Raw genomic sequence first — 20,448 nt, 5'->3', positions numbered from 1 at the left:
GGGGGTCGATTTTCAGAGTTGCTAGGTTGCAAATAGTGAGTGGAGGCAGGGGTCCGCCATAGCTGAGTGTTAGGCCCTGAGGTTGCACTGGAAATCCAGTCCTAGGAAGAGAGAGGCGCAGAGGTCTGGGAGCACATACAATTGGAAATTAGTCTAATCGGCGCCCTGTATGGTCAGAGTCTCAGTAGTGCGCTCCTGTATTTGGACTGAGTGTGACCCCGAGGCAAGGGAGATTGTTTGCTGTGTCGGGAATATCGGGAGCGAACAGCGCCTTACCAGATCCGGGTGAACGAAACTCTCAGTGCTCAGAGTCGAACAGGCACGGTGTCTCGTATCCGTTGATCCGGACGGACATCATGGAGCTCTTGAGGTGCTTGGGCCACGACTGGTCCAAGGTGATTGTGAGGTCGCCCGTTTTATTGTGTCCTCCAGGTCCTGGGCCCCTTTCTCAAGGAGACGCTGCCTCACATAATTTGATCGGACCCCCGCAACGTACACGTCTCGGACGGCAAGTTCCATGTGCTGAGTGGCTATCACGGCCTGGTAGTCACAGTCGCGTGCTAGGGCTTTGAGGTCGCGTAGATAGTCATCTAGCAACTCCCCAGGGTGCTGGGGACGAGTTGTGACGATGTGTTGCGCGTAGACTTCGTTCACGGGCCGCACGTACAGGCGATAGAGTATCGCGAGGGCCTCGGTGTAAGAGTTAGCTTCATCAAATTGAGTAGAAATACGATGGCTCACCCGTGCGTGGAGAAGACTTAGTTTCTGTTCATCCGTAACAGTGGAAGTCGTCGACGCAGCCAGGTAGGCCTTGAAGCACCGAAGCCAATGCAAAAAGATTTCCTTTACCTCTGGAGCCTGTGGATCGAGTTCCAGTCAGTCAAGTTTGAGGGCTGATTCCATAGTAGTTCTTTAAGTCGATTAAATTGATGCGACCATCAATTCACTCTGAGACACGAGTTGGAGTAAACTGTGGCTTTAATCAGCTTACAACTGAGCCTGCCTGCGACTGCACGATACTGAGGACGGTCTCGCAGGACCGCAGCACTTATACTCCCTAAAGGGGACGGAGCCTAGGACGGAGCCTTGTATATGCTCCTCATCTCCCCCTGTGGGCAGAGCCGCACAATGGCTCACAGATGGGGCCCACAGGGACAACAGTAAGGTACAGTGTGGATTACCAGTTACACCTTCACCACAGGGGTGATGCCAGGGGCATGGACCTGATGACTCAGCTGGGCTGCCCTGAGGAGGTTGTGCAGCTTCTTTCAGCACTGCTGACCAGTCCTCACAACGGGGCCCATGGCGCTCATGGCCTCTGCCACCTCCGCCCAGGTCCAGTTGACATCAGCTGGATGTCAGAAAACAATCTCATCTGATTCTTGTGAGATTTAATGGCCATGTTGCCACACTGAGGAACAGGGTGTCAGAACATAAGAACTAGGAGCAGAAGTAGACTGTCCGGCCCTTCGAGCCTGCTCCGCCATTCTATAAAGATCATGGCTGATCTATTCATGGTCTCAGAACCACTTACCCGCATTCTCGCCATATCCCGTAATTTCTTTATTTTTCAAAAAAACATCTACCCTATCTTTAAATATATTCAATGAAGTAGCGTCTACTACTCCTTTCGGTAGGGTATACCATACTTTAACCACCCTCTGAGTGAAGAAGTTCCTCCTTGATTCAGTCCTAAATCTGCTCCCCCTAATCTTGAGGCTATGCCCTCTTGTCCTACTTTCACCTACCAGTGGAAACATCCTTTCTACTTCTATCTTATCCATTCCCTTCAAAATTTTATATGTTTCTATTAGATCCCCCCTCAACCTTCTGAATTCCAGTGAATATAATCCCAATCTACTCAGCCTCTCCTCATACGATAACCCCCTCAACTCCGGAATCAGCCTAGTGAACCTCCTCTGCACCCCCTCTAGTGCTAGCACATCCTTTTTCAAGTGTGGAGACCAAAACTGCACACAGTACTCCAGGTGTGGCCTCACCAGCACCTTGTACAACTGCAACATTATCTCTCTACTTTTAAACTCAATCCCCTTTGCAACAAAGGACAAAATTCCATTTGCCTTCCTAATTACTTGTTGCACCTGCAGACCAACCTTCTGTGACTCATGCACAAGTACACCCAGGTCCCTCTGCCTAGCAGCATGCTGCAGCTTTTTAACATTTAAGTAATAATCCGTTCTATTGTTACTCCTACCAAAATGCACAACTTCACACTTATTGACATTATACTCCATCTGCCAGACCTTTGCCCACTCACTCAATGTGTCAATGTTCCTCTGTAAGGTTTTACAGTCCTCAGTACACTTTGCTCTGCCACACACCTTCGTGTCATCTGCAAACTTGGATACCTTACACGTAGTTCCCAACTCCAAATTGTCTATATAAATTGTAAATAATTGTGGTCCCAACACCGATCCCTGAGGCACACCACTCGTCACTGATTGCCAGCCAGAATAGCACTCATTTATTCCCACTCTTTGTTTCCTGTTAGACAACCAATCCTCTATCCATGCTAGTACTCTACCCTTAACACCATGCATCCTTATCTTATGCAGCAGCCTCTTGTGCGGTACCTTGTCAAAGGCCTTTTGGAAATCTAGGTACACCACATCCACTGGGTCCCCTTTGTCTACCTTGCTCGAAATGTCTTCATAGAATTCCAAGAGATTCGTCAAGCATGACCTGCCCTTCATGAATCCATGCTGCGTCCATTCAATGGGACAATTTCTATCGAGGTGCCCTCCTATCTCTTTCTTGATAGTAGACTCGAGCATCTTCCCCACGACAGAGGTTAAGCTAACCGGTCTATAATTCCCCATCTTTTGTTTACTTCCCTTTTTAAACAGTGGCGTCACACTTGCTGTTTTCCAATCTTCTGGGACTGCCCCAATGTTCAGCGAATTTTGGAAAATTACCGGCAGTGCATCTGCTATTACTCCAGCCATTTCTTTCAGTACCCTGGGATGCATCCCATCAGGGCCAGGAGACCTATGTATCCTGAGCTCCATTAGCTTGCACAACACTTGCTCTTTCGTGATAGGAATGGTTTCCAGGTCCTCACCTACCTTCTTCTCTTGGTCAATTGCTGGCATGTTTCATAGAATTTACAGTGCAGAAGGAGGCCACTCGGTCCATCAAGTCTGCACTGGCTCTTGGAAAGAGCACCCTACCCAAGCCCATACCTCCACCATATCCCCATAACCCAGAAACCCCACCTAACACTAAGGGGCAATTTGGACCCTGAGGGCAATTTATCATGGCCAATCCACCTAACCTGCACATCTTTGGACTGTGGGAGGAAACCGGAGCACCCGGAGGAAACCCACGCACACACGGAGAGAACGTGCAGACTCCTAATGTTATTAGTGTCCTCCACTGTAAAGACCGATACAAAATATTTGTTCAATGCCTCCGCCATTTCATCATATCCCATAACTAAATGACCACTCTCATCCTCTAACGTACCAATGTTTACTTTAGCCACTCTTTTTAGTTTTATATAATTATAAAAACTTTTGCTATCTGTCCTTATATTCTGTGCCAGTTTTTTTTCGTGTTCTATCTTACTTTTCTTTATGGCTCTTTTCGTGGCTTTCTGCTGACCTTTAAAGTTTTCCCAATCTTCTAGTTTCCCGCTGATCTTGACCACTTTGTAAGCCTTCTCTTTCAATTTGACAGCCTCATGTATCTCCTTAGACACCCATGGTAGATTACCTCTTTTCTTACAATTCTTCCTTCTCACTGGAATATACTTTTGTTGAGCACTATGAAAGATTTCTTTGAAAGTACTCCACTGCTCCTCAACTGTCCTACCATAAAATATTTGTTTCCAGTCTACTTTAGCGAGTTCCTTCCTCATTCTATCGTAGTCCCCTTTGTTCAAGCATAGGACCCTGGTATTGGATTCTATCATCACACTCTCCATCTGTATACTAAATTCAACCATGCTGTGATCACTCCTCCCAAGAGGTGTCCTGCCAATCCTCCATGGCATCCAGCAATATCTCGAGCTCTGCTTCCACGATCCTCAGGGTCGCTCTCCAGGTGCCATCTTCTTGGTTGGAATGAGAGTGTGTGGGGCATGGAGTGCTCATATGCAGCTTGTCAGGCGCTCAAATCCCATTCCCAACCCCAGCGAATCACACGCCAGCATGCGTTGGAATTGCACTGTTTCCACATGGCCAGGTGCTGGCCCATTAGCATGTACTGAATGGCTCCGGCAGCTGCACCCCCATCGGGGCCGCTGAGCACTCTCCATTCAGTCCCAGCGTCAGCACATCGGGCTGAATTCTCTGCCGTAAGGATGCCCCATTTGATGCTTCCCGTTGGATGCTCCATCCTGATGGCGTGGGGCTGCCCCACAATGGGAAACTCCATTGACAAGCCAGCGAAACGGAGAATCCCGACGGTGTGCTGAACCGGAGGTCTGGCGCAGCGGGACGGACAAATCCACCATTAGTCTCTCAAATGTAAAATTCCGCCCAAGTTGTTTTATGTACATCCGTCACTCCTATGACCGTACCGGCTTTTGGTCTCTTATTTTTAAAATTGAACACTCTCGAGTTTGGCTTCACTTTGAGGTACCCTTTATTCTCCGGTCTGCCTCTCTTTGTAGGACCATCCAATGCTGTGGGCCCCTAATTGGGCCGGAAACTTCAAGAACCTGTCTGCTGTCCAACTGGGGACACATGGGGGTCCTGATCTGGGAATGGTCCTGAAAATTCACGATTGGCACAAGATTCTGCCCTGCGAGTTATGTTTTGACTGAAGAAGACATCACAGGTGAGTACAATTGTGTCCTTTTTCAAGCTACACACAAACACATTACAAGTGGGGTGTCCTGGGTAGGTTTCATATATAAGGACAACCTTCTTCAGTACCTGCTGCTGGAAGAGGCTTTATTGAACTGGTGTTAAGATGTCTGCCTCCAGGGACAGCCCCATGGCATAGTCATTTGACTATGGAAAGACAAACATGTCAATCAGACCTGTTAAATTTCAAAAACCAAAAAGTCCCTTTCCATTTTGAACAAAAAATACAAACATCCCTTTTTTCCTAATGAATAAAATATATATTTCACTGTACTATCCTGTGTGACTCAACTGGAATCTTGCCCTTCAAAATTTTCCAGTCCAGCTCTAATGTAAACATTTTTCAGTTGAACGTAGTCATTTACCTTCAGCTTATAAATTTCAATGCACTGACATGGTTTGCAACCATCTTGTGGCATATGAGAATATTGGGGGCAATTTTGCAGCCATGTTTGCCATGAGTGCAAACTGCAACATGGGCATTAGATCTTACAAGAATCAGATTAGATTGTTTTCTGGCGCGACCTCGTTTTCTCCTGGCCCTCACCAGAGACGTAACAAAGGGGTGGTTTAGCACAAGGGGCTGGTTTAGCACACTGGGCTAAATCGCTAGCTTTTAAAGCAGACCAAGGCAGGCCAGCAGCACGGTTCAATTCCCGTACCAGCCTCCTCGAACAGGCGCCGGAATGTGGCGACTAGTGGCTTTTCACAGGAACTTCATTTGAAGCCTACTCGTGACAATAAGCAATTTTCATTTTTTTTTCATTGATTTCATTTCAAGATTCCTGCTGAGAAAGGGCGTCCCTGCCATATGTTCCCCCCACATCAAGAGATCCCCCTATGCCAAGTGGCACACGTCGGCGAGGTTTACAACTGCTTTTGCAAAATGTGAAGCAGTTGAAGGGAAGCCACGGGAGTGTAGAATTGTATGTAATGCAATTAAAAGTAGCCCCAAGGAGAAAAGGACATGCCCAGGCATTGCTCTGGCAGGCCGTCTAGGGAGCTTAGGGAGCTATTATAATTAGGGGGGTTGTTCTGGTGCTTCTGTGGGAGGAGTTGCCCACCCGGTGCTTGTGTGTATGTGTATGGGTTGGGGGGGGGGATATTTTTCCTGCAGATTCGAACACCCTTTTTCAAAGGCACTCCAATCTCTGTGGAGCCAGTGTTGCCATTTGTATCAGGTCCCGCCCTGCAGCGTGATAGAAAAAGCCACGTCCCCAGATTTTCTGTGCAGAGTGCCAGAGAATTCTGTTCATTCTCTTCCTCGCTCTGTGGTTTTCTGTCTGCCTGAAATGTAGCATTCATTCGGGGTTCAAAATGATTGCCCAAACCATTCAGTATCTTTGCCATCTGTTTTTTCTTATCATCAGTTAGATTTAGAATGGTGCACACTTTGTAGCAGTCCTCGCCCTGCAGTGTTAGTGGCTTGTTCATTAAGTCTGTTGCAATCTCATTGTTTTCCATTATAAGTGGAACAACTGCCAATTTTGTCACGCGTGACTTTATTTGCTGCATGTTTTGCATTACATACAATTCAAAATGAGTCAATCCAAGCACATCTACAATAATGGTTACGTGTTAACCACCCAAATAGGGACATCATTGATATAAATAAAATAGTGGGTTGGGTCAGATATGGATTTTCAGGATTTAAGAACATCAATTTTTTAAATTAAAAAAAAAGTTTAGAGTACCCAATTCATTTTTCCTTGTGAGGCTATTTAGCATGGCCAATTCACCTACCTGTACATCTTTGGGTTGGGTGGGCGTAACCCACGTGAAGACGGGGAGAATGTGCAAACTCCACATAGGCAGTGACCCAGGGCCGGGATCGAACATGGGACCTCAGCGCCGTGATGCAGCAGTGCTAACCCCTGCGCCACCGTGCTGTCCTTAAGAACATCAAATTGACTGACACCCACTGCAGCAATGAGGATTTCTGCATTCTTGGTGCTGTTGCATTTCAGAAGAGAAGTAAAAATGAGGTCCCGTCTGCCCTTTTCATCGGATGTAAAAGATTTGATGAGGAGTTGTGGAGCTGGCCTGGCCAACATTTTTGTCCATTGACCTACAGTATCAAAATGTCCAAATCTCTGCTGAACAAAATTAAAACATGTTGTTGCCCTGTTCTTTGTTTTGTTTCTGTTGGCTAACAAAGCTGCCATTATGATAGGATCCCATAGGGGGCATGATCTGACCACCAAATTCAGAATTTCAGAACGATGCTGTGAGAGAAATACTAAATTCCTCTGGTAATCTTTGGGAGTCATTCAACCTCATACAGCTCTGAGGTCCTGCACAAGGGTCAGTATGTGCATCCTGGGTAGTGAGGGAAAAATGATAAGATAATAATGTAAGGCTGAGCCAACCTGGATCAACAAGAGGATACCTCGGCAGAAACCTCTAAATGTTATTATTGTCTGCTGTGAGGAATTTCCCACGCAGTACCACAGAAAGGTTTGTGCCAAACCAAACTTCAGCATATCTTTGACCAAGTAAGGAAGGCATTTTAAAGGAATCCTTAAAAATCAAACCATGTAATAGCATTTGTGTTCTGACAGCTTGTCTTAAATGGTTCTCCTGGTTTCTGCATCCCTTTTCAAAAGCATCATTCACTGATAAACTGACTATTCCCATCAGCTCTTTTTAAAATCACCTCTAAATATCTCTCATACTCATCTGTAATACTTTAAAATACTCAGAAATATTTTCAATTTAGTAATAATTTAAATAGACATACCACTGCTGGATATATAGATGCACACGACGTCCTGCTCAGTAGGCCAATAATAGTATTTTTGGGTAGACCACTCTTGATCCCAAGTTTTGTATAAAAACCTTTCTCATGTCTTATATAAACGGAATCTCCAATAAGAAATAAGATGTTCCGCTCCAGGAAAGCTGCTGTTATTACTTTGTTTTGTTTTTGAAGCTGGAGTTCGGTGGGTACGATTTTCAGCTCCTCCGCCGTAATAAAACCATCATGAGTTATGAAAGTACCATAATCTGTTAGAAGTAAGGCACTGCTGGCCGAGCATGGATGGTGCACGATCAAGGGATTTTTACCCCGAGCCAGTTTCAGTGAAACATACCCAAGTGCTTTAATGATAGAGAGATCCAGACGTTTTTCAATAGTATAGGATGTATCCATGATAAATAAATCTTCAAAAGTCATAGGTCTGCCATGAACTGTTAGAATGATCTCATTAGTCACATTGTAAATGTAGACTGTCCAGTACCTATCAAAAGAATCAGAAGAACTATTCTGAAAATTATCTTTATGTTTGAGGATTGAATAACACAAAGCAGAAGCAGAAATCCCTCGGACACTGGTCATGATTTCAATATGCCTTCACTTGTTAACTGCTAATTATGTCAATTTTCAGTTTTGCTACCGTATGCAACACTATTAAGAAGCACTGGTTCAAAGAAGGGGAACCTTAAAGTAAACCTTGGGCAAGATTCTCCGTTCCTGAGACTAAGTGTTGACGTCGGCGCAAGATTCGTAAACTTCCACAACAGCAAAACTAGCACCACATCTGGACATAGGCTAGCACTGGCACCACGTGGAACACAATCAATTCTAATGAGAAACGGTGCGGGATTCGCGATTGACACATATACACACTTCACTCCCCATACACACCATCCCAGTCAACAAGATGGCAGCGAGGAGAGTGGCACACCATTTCACGGACGCCAAGGTGGAGACCCTGCTGGTTGTGGTGGACGAGAGATAGGCCATCCTGCATCCCGGCCGGGGAAGGGTGTGGCCAGCAGCCGTCGTTCACTGCCTGGGCTCAGGTGGCAGAAGCAGTCAGCACCACCAGCAACACCATCCGGACCTGCCAGCAGTGCCGAAAGAAACTGCATGACCTTCTAAGGATGGCCAGGGTGTGGTAAACCACTGTATTGTATTGTACTGTTGTATTGTTACATGCCTGGGCTTCTCCCTGCTGGCTCAGAACCACTATAGTACATAATATGTGTATTGTGGTAAACTGCCACTGTATTACATGGAATGCGGTAAACCACTGCCTGATGGCTCCGCCTCTCCTCGGGCTCCGTATAAAGGTGGCTGGTTTCCGCCGCTGCCCCAGTTTGGGATCAGATGCCAGGAGGCTTTCTGTTTAGTTTATTAAAGCCTCAGTTACGTTCATTACTCGTGTTGTGTTCATTGATGACACATCAATTTAATAAACTAAACTTCTAAGATGAATTCATCGCTCAAGCCTGATCACCTGGAGCTGGACGCACAGGCAGCCGACTCCACTGCAACATTCGAGCACTGGCTAAGCTGCTTCGCAGCGTACCTCGGATCCTTCACCGAAGACTTCACCAACCTCCAAAAGCAGCAGATACTCAACGCACAGGTGAGCCCGCAAGTTTTCCTTCTCATCAGGGACGGCCCCTCGTATACGGAGGCGATAATGCTGAAGGGACAATATCATAACATTTGCAGTGCAGAAGGAGGCCATTCGGTCCATCGAGTCTGCACCGGCTCTTGGAAAGAGCACCCAACCCAAGGTCAACACCTCCACCCTATCCCCATAAACCAGTAACCCCACCAAACACTAAGGGCAATTTTGGACACTAAGGGCAATTTATCATGGCCAGTCCACCTAACCCGCACATCTTTGGACTGTGGGAGGAAACCGGAGCACGCGGAGGAAACCCACGCACACACGGGGAGGACGTGCAGACTCCGCACAGACAGTGATCCAAGCCGGAATCGAACCTGGGACCCTGGAGCTGTGAAGCAATTGTGCTACCCACAATGCAATATGTAAAGTCTATAAACGAGGAGTATGCTCGGCATAGAACAAAGAACAAAGAAAATTACAGCACAGGAACAGGCCCTTCGGCCCTCCCAGCCTGCGCCGATCCATATCCTTTATCTAAAGCTGTCGCCTATTTTCCAAGGATCTACTTCCCTCAGTTCCCCGCCCGTTCATATATCTGTCCAGATGCATCTTAAATAATACTATCGTGCCCGCTTCTACCACCTCCGCTGGCAAAACGTTCCAGGCACCCACCACCCTCTGCGTTAAGAACTTTCCACGCACATCTCCCTTAAACTTTCCCCCTCTCACCTTGAAATTGTGACCCCTTTTAATTGAAACTGCCACTCTTGGAAAAAGCTTGTTGCTATCCACCCTGTCCATACCGCTCAAGAATTTTGTAGACCTCAATCAGGTCCCCCCTCAACCTCCGTCTTTCCAACGAAAACAATCCTAATTTACTCGACCTTTCTTCATAGCTAGCACCCTCCATACCAGGCAACATCCTGGTGAACCTCCTCTGCTCCCTCTCTAAAGCATCCACATCCTTCTGGTAATGTGGCGACCAGAACTGCACGCAGTATTCCAAATGTGGCCTAACCAAAGTCCTATACAACTGTAACAGACCGGCCGACTCTTGTACTCAATACCCCGTCCAATGAAGGCAAGCATGCTGTATGCCTTCTTGACCACTCTAACGATCTGTGTTGCCACCTTCAGGGTACAATGGACTTGAACTCCCAGATCTCTCTGTACATCAATTTTCCGCAGGACTCTTCCATTGACCGTATAGTCCGCTCTTGAATTAGATCTTCCAAAATGCATCACCTCGCATTTGCCTGGATTGAACTCCACCTGCCATTTTTCTGCCCAACTCTCCAATCTATCTATTTTTGCTGTATTCTGTGACAGTACTCCTCGCTATCTGCAACTCCACCAATCTTAGTATCATATGCAAACTTGCTAATCAGACCAACTATACCTTCCTCCAGGTCATTTATGTAGATCACAAACAGCAGTGGTCCGAGCACGGATCCCTGTGGAACACCACTAGTCACCTTTCTCCATTTTGAGACACTCCCTTCCACCACTACTCTCTGTCTCCTGTTGCCCATCCAGTTCTTTATTCATCTAGCTAGTACACCCTGAACCCCATACGACTTCACTTTTGCCATCAACCTGCCATGGGAAACTTTATCAAACGCCTTACTAAAGTCCATGGATATGACATCTACAGCCCTTCCCTCATCAATTAACTTTGTCACTTCCTCAAAGAATTCTATTAGGTTTGTAAGACATGACCTTCCCTGCACAAAACCATGCTGCCCATCACTGATAAGTCTATTTTCTTCCAAATGTGAATAGATCCTATCCCTCAGTATCTTCTCCAACATTTTGCCTATCACTGACGTCAAGCTCACAGGTCTATAATTCCCTGGATTATCCCTGCTACTCTTCTTACGAAGAGACAACATTAGCAATTCTCCAGTCCTCCAGGACCTCACCCGTGTTCAAGAATGCTGCAAAGATTTCTGTTAAGGCCCCAGCTATTTCGTCTCTTGCATCTACTTGACACGAGGCGACAACGCCCTGAGGAATCATAGCCGAATTGCTGCGTGCCTTGCGGGTACTAGGCCAGAACTGTGCTTGCCAAGCAGTATCGGCCACCCAGCATGCGGAGCATGTTGATCAGGGACGCCTAAGTCACAGGCATTAAATCGAACTACATCCGCCAGCGTTTGCCAGAACGGGGTACACTCAGCCTCCCAGAAACAGTGCAGCTCTCAAACTCACTGGAGGTGGTCTTCCAGAACATGGAGGCCTACACTTCCGACCACGCGGCACCCTCGTGGACTTGGTGGGCGCCGCCATCATCCGACTCGGTTACGGCGCGAGCCTGTGCCGCGCAGCAGCCAGCCAACGCCGGAAGCCCAAAGTGCTACTTTTGCGGCCAGGGTAAGCATCCCAGACTATGCTGTCCTGCACAGTACGCGACTTGCAACGGGTATGGGAGGAAGGGCGACGTTGCAAAAGCCAGGCCCGATCTCGCCCTAAAACTCCTAGGCCTAGCAGCGCTGCCTGCTGCCTGCTGCCTGTCAGGGCCGCCCCCAACTGCTGCGCCACCCGCCATGTGCGACCCGTGGACGCCGCCATCTTTGACGCCATCTTGTGTTCCACCTGCCACGCGCGACCCATCTGCAGCCTCCCTGGAGCCCTGCTCACCCGGTCGTACGCTGGCTGCCGCTACCTCCGACCGGCCTACCCATCGCCTTCTGAAGCTCGCCTCCATCACGCTCGACCAGTCCCGGCCTCATCACCTCACAAAATCTACGATGACCGTCCGGATCAACGGGCACGAGACGGCCTGCCTTATCGACTCTGGGAGCACAGACAGTTTCATACACCCAGATACGGTAAGGCGCTGCTTCCTCCCAATTTTACCACGACCCAGAAAATCTCCCTGGCTTCCGGATCACATTTACTAGAAATCCGGGGGTACTGTGTTGCGACCCTTACTATACAAGGCGTAGAGTACACTAATTTTAAGCTCTACGTCCTTCCCCATCACTGCGTTACCCTATTACTGGGGCTCGACTTCCAGTGCCACCTCCAAAGACTTACTTTAAAGTTTGGTGGACATTAAGGCTAGTACCAGCCCCTGGAGAGCCCAAATGATCGCCGTCAAGACCGGGGAGAAGCACCGGATGGTCATCGACTACAGTCAGACCATCAACTGGCACACGCAGCTTGATGCGTACCCCTCCCCTGCATATCTGACATGGTCAACCAGATTGCGCAGTATCGAGTCTTCTCCACAGTTGACAAAGTCCGCGTACCACCAGCTCCCTATCCGCCCAGAGGACCGCCAATACACTGCCTTCGAGGCAGATGGCCGCCTCTATCACTTCCTCAGGATTCCCTTCAGCTTCACCAATGGGGTCTCGGTCTTCCAACGAGAAATGGACCGAATGGTTGACCAGTACGGGCTGCGGGCATTGTTCCCGTACTTAGATAATGTCACCATCTGCGGCCATGACCAGTAGGACCATGACGAAAACCTCTGGCACTTCCTCCACACCGCTAAACTCCTGAACCTCACCTACAATTTTAAAAAATGCATTTTCCGCACTACTCGCTTAGCCATCCTCGGCTACGTTGTGGAAAACGAAGTCCTAGGGCCCGACCCCGACCGCATGCGGCCCCTCCTGGAACGTCCCCTCCCCCACTGCCCCAAGGCCCTGAAGAGATGCCTGGGGTTTTTCTCTTACTATGCCCAGTGGATCCCCAATTATGCGGACAAGGCCCTTCCACTTATTAAATCCCCCATATTTCCCCTGATGGCTGAGGTCCGCCTGGCCTTCAACCGCATTAAGGCAGATATTGCCAAAGCCCTGATGCATGCTGTGGATGAGTCCATTCCGTTCCAGCTGGAGAGCGATGTGTCGAACTTTGCTCTGGCCACTACCCTCAACCAGGCAGGCAGGCTCGTGGCTTTCTTCTCCCGCACACTCCATGGTTCCAAAATTCGACACTCCTCCGTCGAAAAGTAAGCCCAAGCCATTGTAGAAGCTGTGCGTCATGGAGGCATTACCTGGCCGGCAGGCGATTCACTCTCCTCACTGACCAACGGTCGGTTGCCTTCATGTTTAACAATACACAGCGGGGCAAAATCAAGAACGACAAAATTCTGAGGCGGAGGATCGAGCTCTCCACCTACAACTACAATATCTTGTATCGACCTGGGAAGCTCAATGAGCCCCCAGGTGCCCTATCCCACGGTACATGTGCCAGCGCACAAGTAGACCGGCTTCGGGCCCTCCACAATGACCTCTGTCACCCGGAGGTCACCCGTTTTTTTCACTTTATCAAGGCTCGCAACCTGCCTTACTCCATCGAGGAAGTCAGGAACATGACCAGGGGCTGCCAGGTCTGCGCGGAGTGCAAACCGCACTTCTTTCGGCCAGACAGGGCGCACCTGGTAAAGGCCTCTCGCCCCTTTGAGCTCCTCAGTATCGACTTCAAAGGGCCGTTCCCCTCCACTGACCATAATGTGTACTTCCCCAACATTGTTGACGAATACTCAAGATTTCCCTTTGCCGTCCCATGCCCTGACATGACCTCTGCCACCGTCTTCAAAGCCCTGCACAGTCTCTTCACCTTGTTCGGGTTCCTCGCCTACATCCATAGAGATCGGGGTTCCTCCTTCATGAGCGACGAGTTGCGTCAGTTCATGCTTAGCAAGGGTATCGCCTCCAGCAGGATAACAAGCTCAACCCCCGGGGCAACAGACAGGTGGAGACGGAGAACGCAACGGTCTGGAAGGCTGTCCTCCTGGCCCTACGGCCTAGAAGTTTCACAGTCTCCCACTGGCAGGAGAACCTCCTTGATGCGCTCCACTCCATCCGGTCGCTCCTGTGCACTGCCACCAACGAGACCCCTCATGAATGTATGTCTGCCTTCCCCAGGAAGTCCACCTCCGGGGTCTCGCTCCCGTCCTGGCTGACAGTACCAGGGCCCAACCTGCTCCGGAAGCATGCGAGGAGTCATTAATCAGATCCCCTCGTCGAGAAGGTCCTGCTCCTCCATGCCAATCCATAATATGCCTACGTGGCACATCATGACGGGCGACAGGACACAGTCTCCCTTCGGGATTTGGCACCTGCAGATTCCCCAGCGTCCATCACCACCACCCCCAACCCTACACCGTCTCCCTCCACCACTACCCGGCTACTTCAAGATCATGGCACCCGTAGGCCCACCGGCTACCATCACCACCAGCCCCACCCACACCCCCCTCCCCCTGTAGTATCTTAGGATTTGAATCCAGTTTTATTTACGGTTGCCGGTTGTTGGTGAGACATTGCTGAAACTCAGTAGAAATTCAAGTTAAAAACTTGTCAGGTGCAAATAAGAATTGTTTTATTGAAGTTCATTGGTTAGAAAGGGGCCCAGGACCTGGAGGACACAGTAAAACGGGCGACCTCGCAATCACCTTGGACCAGTCGTGGCCCAAGCACCTCAAGAGCTCCATGATGTCCGTCCGGATCAACGGATACGAGACACCGTGCCTGTTCGACTCTGAGCACTGAGAGCTTCGTTCACCCGGATCTGGTAAGGCGCTGTTCGCTCCCGATATTCCCGACACAGCAAACAATCTCCCTCGCCTCGGGGTCGCACTCAGTCCAAATACAGGGGCGCACTACTGAGACTCTGACCATACAGGGCGCCGATTAGACTAATTTCCAATTGTATGTGCTCCCAGACCTCTGCGCCTCTCTCCTCCTAGGACTGGATTTCCAGTGCAACCTCAGGGCCTAACACTCAGCTATGGCGGACCCCTGCCTCCACTCACTATTTGCAACCTAGCAACTCTGAAAATTGACCCCCCTCCACTCTTCGTTAATCTCACTGCCAACTGCAAACCAGTGGCCACTCACAACAGGAGGTATAGTCTACAGGACAGGGTGTTTATCAGATCCGAAGTCTGGCGTCTTTTACGTGAAGGAGTCATAGAGGCCAGTAATAGCCCCTGGAGAGCTCAGGTGGTGGTCGTCAAAACGGGGAAAAGATCCGGATGGTGGTTGATTACAGCCAAACTGGACCTGCTGGTGATCATAGAATCATCATGGAATTTACAGTGCGGGAGGTCATTCGGCCCATCGAGTCGACACCGGCCCCTGAAAGAGCACCTACCTAAGCCCAAACCTTCACCCTACCCCTGTAACCCAGCAACCCCACCTAACCTTTGGACACTAGGGGCAATTTAGCATGACCAAGCCAGCCTAACCCGCACATCTTTGGAATGTGGGAGGAAACCATAGCACCTGGAGGAAACCCACGCAGACACGACAAGAACGTGCAGACACCGCACAGGCGGTGATCCAAGCCGGGAATCCAACAAGGGTCCCTGGCGCTGTGCCGCACCAGTGCTAACCACTGTGTTACCGTGTCGACCACAATGATGGGCGGGTCCATCTGGTGTCCCCCGCCCACAGGCAGTGCCAAAGCAGGAACCCCCCTCCCCCCGTGTGCTGACCAGTGATGAGAGCAGCACCGACGAGAGTCATATTCCTGTGATCCAGGGCGGCACAGTAGCACAGTGGTTAGCACTGTTGCTTCCCAGAGCCAGAGACCTGGGTTCAATTCCAGTCTTGGGTCACTGTCTGTGCAGAGTCTCCCCGTGTCTGCATGGGTTTCCTTCGGGTGCTCCGGATTCCTCCCGCAAATCCTGAAAGACGTGCTTGTTAGGTGAATTGACATTCTGAATTCTCCCTCTGTGTACCCGAACAGGCGCCGGAGTGTGGCAACTAGGGGATTTTCACAGTAAGTGAAAAGTGTAAAGTAAGCCTACTTGTGACACTAATAAAGATGATTATTATTATTACTCAAGACACCCCGGAGCTCAAGTCTGGGGATGACACAGATTTCCCATCACAGCTGTCTCCAACACCCTCCACCAGTCCAGAGATAATCATCTCAGTTGGGAACTTTAGTGAAGAGGCTTCACTAGTCAAGACACTATCTGGTGCGCACCACACAGCTGATCCGGTACATCCGGTACAAAGAGGTGGATAGCCAGAGGGCTGGTCGACCCCAGGAACTAGCTGCCGTCCAGACGGGTTTCTTGCTTCTGGAACAGGCAGTCGCTCCGATCGTGGAAATGTAGTCGCGGAGCCAGGGACTACATGAGGAGTCGTCGGTGAGCATCCCGTACCTGCAGGTGCAGTTGGAGGAGTCCACCAGGTGCAGGAGCAGTAAGTGGTGCTGACCATACGTGCCACCCAGGCCAACACCAACCAGGTGGTTTCAGCGGTGGAAGCATTGGAGCCGATGGTTTTGGCAATGCATCAGTATGTCCAAGGCCTGAGGCATTCTGTGCAGGCGCTAGCCAAGGCCCAGGACAGGGTTTCTGCCTCACAGGCAGCCATGTGCGAGAGCCACCTGGAAATTGCAGCGGCGCTTCTGAGCATGGCACAGTGGGCCATGGCTGAGAACGTCGGTGGCATTGCCCAGGTGCTGACTGACATGGCGCAGACACAGAGGGAGGTGACCCAATCCCAGAGGGAGATGGCGCAGTCACTGGCTGATATGACACAGACCCAGAAAGTGGTGGCACAGTCAATGGGTGATGTGGTGCAGTCCCAGACGGCGATTGTCCACTCCCTGTGCTCCATGCAGACCCTGGTCGAGGCCAGATCGGGCCTTCAGGGCTGGCAGTGTCAAGGGGCGGTGAACCTCAAAGGTTAGCTCCACTCGCATCCCTGTCCCATGGAGTAGCCAGGGGCCACTGGGCACCCAAGGGAGGAGAAGATGATGAAGCCTGTGCAGGTGACTCCCGCAGAGGAGATGTCGGAGCACCACTGAACCTCGGACTCCTCACCCCTCCTTTCCCTGGCGCATCTGCTAGGCAGCAGGCAGAGCAGGTTGGCACCACGCCATCTGGGACACCCGAGCAGTAGCCGGGCCTATTCAAGCCTGGTCACCGCAGAACACGGTCACCAACAGGGGCGCAGGGCGGAAATCACAGCAGGCCGCCTTCACTCCTGCTGTACCGTCTGGGGATCCACGTAGACATAGCAATAGGGCCTGTAAGGCCAGAAAAGTAAACACTAGTTAAGTCGGCATGGATGCAGGGCACAGTTTAGTTATAGGGGATAGGGGACATATCTGTAAATATTTGTGCACATTAAACACCTGTTAACACTATTACAACCTGCCTCAGTGCTCTGTCAGATGGGTTTGAGGGGTGGGCTGGTCTGGGCTGGACAGAGAGGGGGTGTGAGGGAGGGGGTGGGGAATGGGCGGACGTTGTGTGTGGCCTGGGCTCACACTCCGCCCCACCCCCTCCCCCGACCGTTCCTACCACCGTCGCCCCAGGGATCTGATGGGACCGTGGTGATGGAATGGCCAGCTCGCATGTAGGGATTACCCAGGCAGATGGTGGAAAATGCTACCGTGGGCAAGAGTCAAATGTTGTCATACGATGCGGAGCATCAGAGCTCACCACAGAGTGGGTTGTCATCATCCGCCATCCCATGGACCAGACCGATGTTACTGCCAACCCTGGGCCCGCACCCTGTAGTTCAGCAGGTATGTATCACGGTGGGGGTTGCAGGCGGGGCAGTGGGATGTGGTGTCACTCCCTTGGCCAGTTTTCCCCCCTCCCAGTTGGTGAACCTGGAGGCAATCAGAGCGTCTCATACGCGTTGGCAGTGGTGCACGTCATGCGACTAGTATTCATCCTCCTCCTCCTCCAGCATGTCGCCTCTCTGCTGCGCAATGTTGTGGAGAATCCAGCAGGCCGCCACGATGCGGGCTACCCCCTCAGCGTCATACTGGAGGAACTCTCCAGAGCGATCCAGGCACCTGAACTGCATCTTCAGGAGGCCGAAGCACGCTCGATCATGCCCCTGGTTGCAGGCATAGGCATCATTGCAGTGGGTCTCAGCATTGGACTTTGGCATCCGGATAGCCACCATCAGCCACGACTGCAGTGGATAACCCCCTGTTGTGCACTCTGCCTGGGTATTGGACAGACATGCATGATGTACATCTGATGTCACATATCACGTTCATCGAATGGAACCCCTTTCATTTTGTGTAGAGTGGCCTGTCATCTGCAGGCGCTTATAGGGGGGTATGCATCTCATCGATCACCCCCTGGACCTGGGGCGTCCAGTCGATGGCGGCGAACCCTGCTGCCCGGGCACCCCAGTGGGCTTGGTCCACATTGAAATGGATGAATTGTGCCGACTGGGCATATAGGGCCTCCATGATGAAGCAGATGCTCCTGTGCACCGAGCTCTGTGAGATCCCAGAAAGGTCTTCACTCGGTGCCTGGAAGGACCCCATGGTGTAAAGGTTCAGGGTGGCTGTCACTTTGACGCTCACCGAGAGAAGATGTCCTCCCCCATCCTCCCCCTCCACCACCGTGTCAGGTGCGCCATGATCTAGCAGATATGTTGCACTGTCTCCCTGCTCAGCCAGTCACTTCGACAGCATGCCCGGTCCAGCAGGTCCTCGAATGACAGGCATTGCCGATACACACAAGGTCTCATGCGGCGCCTCCGCTGCCCCTTCTCCACCTTGGCAGTTGGGCTACCGGCTCTCCATCCTGGGCATCCTCTGGGACAGGCTTCACTGCTGCATGCTCTGCTGCTGCAGCTTCCTCCACCTCAAGCAGCTCCAGCTCATACAGACGCAGTGGATCCCCTAGGGCTGCGACGACTAGCAGGAAGGTCACTATTGCTGGTTGAAATCCCTATATCCATTGTCTGCAGGGGGTGATAGGCCTACATGTTAGCATGGCGCATGCCCCCGTGCCCAATCAGGTCCACCGGGGCCTGGGACCAGGGGCCATGATAGGTGGTCAGTGGGGTGTGCAGCAAGGGGCTGCCTTTCAGGCCATGGCAATGGCGGTCCATGCCTGAGCACCACCCCAGTACCATGGGATGTCACCCTGGCCCCATAGCCCTTTCCCTCCGCCCACCACCTAACCCAGCCAACCCGGCCAGTGTAAGGACCGCAGCCCACGGTTGCGCCTCTTTTGTGTCCTACCTCCTCTCAATCTCTCATCAGCCACAATGTTGATTACACGGCTTTTAAAAGCACAAGTGGACTGCGTCGTCTGGAGGCCCTGGAGAATACCGGGTTGGGCCCCCTGATGATATGCAAATGGAGTTTACTTATATGTCCGTTCTGGAACACACTGATACCAATGTCGAGGTGATGGAGAAATGTGGTTTGGTGTCAAATCGGCACCTGCCACGATTTCGGCATCAGAACCAATTTTTTGCTCAATCAGGTTTCCCGATTATGGCATCAGTCGATGGAGATTCCTGCCCCTTTTCTTTAACCTCCCTGAAGCAGAACGGATGGTTATGAGCAGTGTTTAGATGCAGAAATACAGTAGATATTTAAGAAAAGAATCCTGAACTGACATTTTGTTAAGGATGTTCATAAGGCTCCTTCAATTGGCTATGTGCCATATAGCTTCAGGCTAGGAAAACCTTACCTGCAAAATATACTAAAAGTGACCAAAATGATGATTAAGTTCTGATTGGCAAGCCAAAGTCCGAATGTGTGTGTGAGTTGAAAGGAAAGGTTCTAGTTCAGCTTAAAAATAACGGGTTCCCCCATTTAAGGCAGATATGAGAATTATTTTGTCTCAGAGAGTCATTGGTCTGTGGGATTCCATTCCCCAGACAGCTATAGAAGCATGGTAATGAGATATTTTTAAAGCTGAGTCAGATTGCCTCCCTTGTCAATCAAAATCCTACGGGTATAGCAGGTAGACGGGAAAGTGAAGTTGAGGCCACAGTAGAACGGTCATGATCTTGTCAGGTAGCAAGGTAGGCTCTAGTGGGCGAAATGCCCCCTTTCCTAATTTGGATGTTTGATATCAGAGAATACTGGATGTACTAATATGGTGAGATAAAGTCAGGGGGAAAAAAAGTCATTATTACAAGACTAATGAAATCAAGTGAAAGAAACAATTCTTTACATTAATGAATGCAGTAAAATGGAAATTATAATGGCCATACAAACCTTTACCCTGTTTTTATCACCCGACTAGTCTGTCTTTAGCAATTAGTTGAGTTTCCTCAAAGAGAAAGTTCAGCTTGTTTGTATTATCATGTTTATAATGTGACTGTACACACCAGCTCTCACAGGATTTGTTTTCAACCACAAAACTAAATTGTGTTTCCAGATTAATGTTGAGTACCTGCCATACTGATATGTCTATAAACTGCTGATTATTTGTCTTGAGCAAGTACAGTCCAAAGATGTGCAGGTTAGGTGGATTGGCCATGCTAAATTGCCCTTAGTGTCCA

The 20,448-nt window shown here is 50.0% G+C and overlaps 1 protein-coding gene across 4 annotated transcripts in view; it reads right to left on the bottom strand.

The window, feature by feature from the left end:
* Nucleotides 1–20,448, bottom strand: part of LOC119975857 (cation channel sperm-associated protein subunit epsilon-like) — a 223,616-nt gene that overhangs the window by 136,767 nt on the left and 66,401 nt on the right. For all 4 annotated transcript variants that reach the window (XR_005462814.1, XR_005462817.1, XM_038815749.1 and 1 more), the window contains one exon: nt 7,573–8,071. Coding sequence is in view for 2 of the 4 variants with exons in the window: in XM_038815749.1 (XP_038671677.1) it covers nt 7,573–8,071 (499 nt within the window). In the remaining 2 variants the exon portion in view is untranslated. The remainder of the gene's footprint in view (nt 1–7,572; nt 8,072–20,448) is intronic.

The sequence above is a fragment of the Scyliorhinus canicula genome, chromosome 1 (genome assembly GCF_902713615.1).
Source record: "Scyliorhinus canicula chromosome 1, sScyCan1.1, whole genome shotgun sequence".
NCBI classification, from domain to species: Eukaryota; Metazoa; Chordata; class Chondrichthyes; order Carcharhiniformes; family Scyliorhinidae; genus Scyliorhinus; species Scyliorhinus canicula.
This window is presented reverse-complemented; position numbering and strand designations above follow the sequence as displayed.